General features: G+C 33.4%; 1 protein-coding gene across 1 annotated transcript in view; it reads right to left on the bottom strand.

Moving 5' to 3' along the window:
* Positions 1-292: 292 nt before the first annotated feature.
* The window catches only part of LOC111713204 (neuronal calcium sensor 2), a 12,424-nt gene continuing 7,348 nt past the window's right edge, over positions 293-5,368 (bottom strand). Inside the window, exons 11-13 of the mRNA XM_023488024.1 lie at positions 4,534-4,591; positions 771-817; positions 293-356 (exon numbers count right to left, since the gene is read on the bottom strand). Of these exons, the coding sequence (XP_023343792.1) occupies positions 293-356; positions 771-817; positions 4,534-4,591 (169 nt within the window). The remainder of the gene's footprint in view (positions 357-770; positions 818-4,533; positions 4,592-5,368) is intronic.

The following is a 5,368-nucleotide window of genomic DNA, read 5'->3' as shown; positions in this document are numbered from 1 at the left end:
CCTAAACTCAACTAAACTCAATTAAACTCAACTAAACTCAACTAAAATCAACTAAACTCAATTAAGCTCAACTAAACTAAACTACTAAACTAAACTAAACTACTAAACTAAACTAAACTACTAAACTAAACTAAACTAAACTACTAAACTAAAATAAAATCAACTCAACTACACCAAACTTAATTCAATTCAACTCAACTTTACCTAACTCAACTAAAAATAACTCGACTCAACTCAGGTCTGTTTAACTTAACTAAAATTTTTACCTAACTCGACAAAAGTCAAAAGTAACTTATAATACACACCTTCGAAATTTTTCTCTTTGTCGGTGTTTTTCACTGAGCAAATTCACTTTTCTAAAAAAAGATGATAATAAATGCAAGAAAGAAACAACCTGAACATCTCTTTCTCGAAAAAGTTTTTTTGGACGAATAATAATTTGTTTAGAGACTGTAAGCGCAATTTAACCAACCCTGCATGCAAAGATGTCTATGCCCTTGAAACCTTAATCTGACAAAAGATGACTCGAAAAGTGTTTAATTCTGACAATTTCTCCATTGCTTCTTGTAAACAAGAAATTCGCAAGTCATTTTTGTAAAGAAACCGTAAATGAAAATAAACAGATAAAGGAACAAAACATGGATATGAAATTCATACTTATTGAGACAAACTTTTAAGGGTACCGTTGTAAATCGGGAATTGCAACCGCGTTACCCTTGAAATTACGTTTACAGTATCTTTAAGTTTAAACATTTTTACTATTTCTTTACTTTGTTTTCTTAGATAAACTTGCTTCCGTCAGTATCCTCTCAGCTTCCTTGAAAAAAAAAACAATTAAGCATTTTTTGTATTTTTGCTGAGAAAACAGAGTTTTGCTAAATCTACATTTGCATAGTACTTTCATAAGAGGGAGGGAGGGCACACCACACATAGTACTTTCATAAGAGGGAGGGAAGGCACACCACACATAGTACTTTCATAAGAGGGAGGGAAGGCACACCACACATAGTACTTTCATAAGAGGGAAGGAAGGCACACCACACATAGTACTTTCATAAGAGGGAGGGAAGGCACACCACACATTGTACTTTCATAAGAGGGAAGGAAGGCACACCACACATAGTACTTTCATAAGAGGGAGGGAAGGCATACCGCAAATAGTACTTTCAGAAGAGGGAGGGAAGGCACACCACACCCCTTTTTCGTCCGACCACAAGTGAAATCAAATTCCCCATCATTTCTTCCCACTAACCGAATTTTTCATCCGCCGACATTGTTCTGTAATTCATTATCATTTTTAATTGTTTCTGTGTCTATAATTCATTATCATTTGTAATTGTGCCTGTGTCTGTAATTCATTATCATTTGTAATTGTGTCTGTGTCTGTAATTCGTTATCATTTGTAATTGTGTCTGTGTCTGCAATTCTTTATCATTTGTAATTGTGCCTAAGTCTGTAATTCATTATCATTTGTAATTGTGTCTGTGTCTATAATTCATTATCATTTGTAATTGTGTCTGTGTCTATAATTCATTATCATTTGTAATTGCTTCTGTGTCTGTAATTCGTGTAATATTTCCTATTTCCCAAGTTTCTAGATTGTTCTACAAAATTGTGCAATTTATTTTACAATAATACTTGTTTTGCATGTTACTAATGATTACTTAGACCATAAAAATGGAAACAAAATGTCAAAATAATGTTTATCAATTTCCTTTCCAACAAGTTGATGAATAATATTTAATAATTGAGAATGTACAATCAACCTATATACCTTCTAAAACAGCTTAAAAGCCCTAAAGCTGACGATCATTAACATGATAATTCAAAGTTACAAAACTGGTTAAATATGCCTCGAAGACAATTTTCTTTTATTTCTAAAGTTTTATAATATCACAAGAAAAAAGGTCCTGAAACATATACTTATAACTCGTAAATTTCTTTAGTTAAAATCATGACTGAAAAATGACTTGTTGCTTTAACATTTTTTCACGTGTTTTAGAGGTCCAAAATTATAAACAAAGCCGTCAATGATTTTTATACTGATGAGCCAAAAATGATTATCAATTTTAAGAAATTTAAGAAATGTTCGAATGGAATTGTTTACCCAACTTCCCAAATATCGAATGACCTCGAATCTCAATGTTGGGTTTTTAAACTAAAACCATCTTAATTCATTCTATACATTGTTATTAGTGCAATGCACAACTATACCCATCCTTCATATATAACCCTTGGTATGCACATAAATTCATCTTTTATACTTAATCCTTGGTACACACATAAATTCATCCTTTTTATATACAATCCTTGGTTCACACCCATACTCATCCTGCACATATTCCTTGGTTCACACCTATACTCATCCTTTATAAATAATCCTTGGTTTATACCTATACTCATCCTTTTTATATAATCCTTGGTTTACACCTGTACTCATCCTCTATATATAATTCTTGGTTCAAACCTATACTCATCATTTATATATAATCCTTTGTATACACCTATACTCGTACTTTAGATATAATCCTTTGTATACACCTATACTCATCCTTTATATATAATCCTTGGTCCTTGGTTCACACACATACTCATCCTATATATAACCTTAGGTACCCAACTATACAATATATATAAGGGTTTCTCAAGCATGTGTCAATCCAGTTATAACGATCTCTCAACTCTGAACTATCAATGCCTCAACTCGGACACAATCTCATAAATTATCAATGCCTCAACTCAGACATGATTTCGTAAATTATCAATTCCTCAACTCGGACACGATCTCATAAACTATCAATGCCTCAACGAGGAAACGATCTCATAAACTATCAATGCCTCAACGAGGACACAATCTTTTAAACTATCAATGTTTTAACGAGGACACAATCTTTTAAACTATCAATGTTTTAACTCGGACACAATGTCAGGCACAACTACTCTTGCTTGGTAATCATTGAAGAGTCTGTTTCAACTGAGTATATTTTGGATTCTAGATTACAGATTAAGTTTAATAGACGTAATTACAAGTTTTGTGTCGTTATATACAAACGTAGTTAAGCTAATCACAATATGGGTTTGATGAAGTTTTATATATATACCTATCTAGGTTAGGTTAATCGCAATACAAGATTTCAGTATTTACTGATAAGCGCATTTAGATTTACAGACAATGTACAAAGTAATTTATGTAGGTTACAATGGGATATGCCACTATATGTTTTGCATGCTCATCTCTATATATAAAGATGTGATCTCTTTTGTCTCAAATTTTAATTGGGGAACTCGGGAGAACCACGGGAATGTTCTTAGCTTGGACTATAAATTGAGTGGGTTTACTTTTAACTGGAAAAATAGGTAAAATCGTCATTTACGACAAAGTGGTAAACGGTGGAACTAACCATGACTCCCCTGGGCAAATCTGGGTTACCAAGCTAGTCCTTTATATAATCTTTGATCCACACACATAATCATCCTTTGTATATAATCTTTGGTAAACACACATCCTCATCCTTTGTATATAATCTTTGGTTTACACACATACTCATCCTTTGTATATAATCTTTGGTACACACACCTCATCCTTTGTATATAATCTTTGGTTCACACACATACTCATCCTTTGTATATAATCTTTGGTTTACACACATGCTCATCCTTTGTATATAACCTTTGGTACACACACATACTCATCCTTTGTTTATAATCTTCGGTTTACACACATACTCATCTTTGTATATAATCTATGGTTTACAAACATACTCATCCTTTGTATATAATCTTTGGTACACACACATACTCATCCTTTGTTTATAATCTTTGATACCCACACATACTCATCCTTTGTATATAATCTTTGGTTTACACACATCCTCATCCTTTGTATATAATCTTTGGTAAACACACATACTCATCCTTTGTATATAATCTTTGGTACACACACATACTCATCCTTTGTATATAATCTTTGGTACACACACATACTCATCCTTTGTATATAATCTTTGGTACACACACATACTCATCCTTTGTATATAATCTTTGGTACACACACATACTCATCCTTTGTATATAATCTTTGGTACACACACATACTCATCCTTTGTATATAATCTTTGGTACACACACATACTCATCCTTTGTATATAATCTTTGGTACACACACATACTCATCCTTTGTATATAATCTTTGGTACACACACATACTCATCCTTTGTATATAATCTTTGGTACACACACATACTCATCCTTTGTATATAATCTTTGGTACACACACATACTCATCCTTTGTATATAATCTTTGGTACACACACATACTCATCCTTTGTATATAATCTTTGGTTCACACACATACTCATCCTTTGTATATAATCTTTGGTACACACACATACTCATCCTTTGTATATAATCTTTGGTACACACACATACTCATCCTTTGTATATAATCTTTGGTTCACACACATACTCATCCTTTGTTTATAATCTTAGATTTACACACATACTCATCCTTTGTATATAATCTTTGGTACCCACCTGTGCCTGATTTTTAATTCTCTCCTCTTCCTCATCTAATTGTTCTTTCTCTACTATCCTACATATACAGTATTCATCATAATCAAACCAAATTTAATTTTTTTTTACAGAAAATTATTTCTTAAATTTGCGTAAAACCAGGGTTTGCCTGTATATGTGCCAAGGTATTTGCTGTCAATGATTTAGTTGAATAAAATTAAGCCAAGTTATGTTATAATGTTGTAAAGAATGAGTTTTATATAAAATAAAAAATTAATATACTGTGGAAGACGATGCCTGGCCGCGTTAAACAAGTTCCACAAGATTCAAACAGAATGAGATAGAACGGATATGGGGCATAGTACTGATAAATCATCTACACGTGTGATATTGATATTGACTCTAGTTCTGAACCCTCTAGTAATAAGTTATAAGAAATATATATGCTGGAAGTTGTTTATGCGTTTTTATTAGAGTCTGACTCACGTCCTCTATATTGGTGACCCCCGACTTTGAACATACAGTTAAACGCTATGCAGTTTCGTGATTTTCTTGAACTTTGAACATTAAGTGATACATCCGAGCATCATGACCGACAAGAAAGAAACTCCAACCGAGTTTGTCGCCAAAGTCTCCGTCAAGCTCCCGGATTTCTGGACAGAGGACCCCGACCTGTGGTTCCTTCATGCAGAGGCAGCCTTCAGAAACGCCCAGATCACACAGTCAATAACCAAATTCGACCACATCGTACAGAAACTTCCCCAGAAGATTATGGTCTCGGTACGCGGCCTGATCATGGGTTCTGCTGCCTCCTCAGAAACCCCTTATGAGGATTTAAAGGCCAAACTGGTCTCCT

Source organism: Eurytemora carolleeae, unplaced genomic scaffold (assembly GCF_000591075.1).
Source record: "Eurytemora carolleeae unplaced genomic scaffold, Eaff_2.0 scaffold1387, whole genome shotgun sequence".
NCBI classification, from domain to species: Eukaryota; Metazoa; Arthropoda; class Copepoda; order Calanoida; family Temoridae; genus Eurytemora; species Eurytemora carolleeae.
Note: the sequence above shows the minus strand (reverse complement) of the source record. Positions and strands in the feature narration are given on the sequence as shown.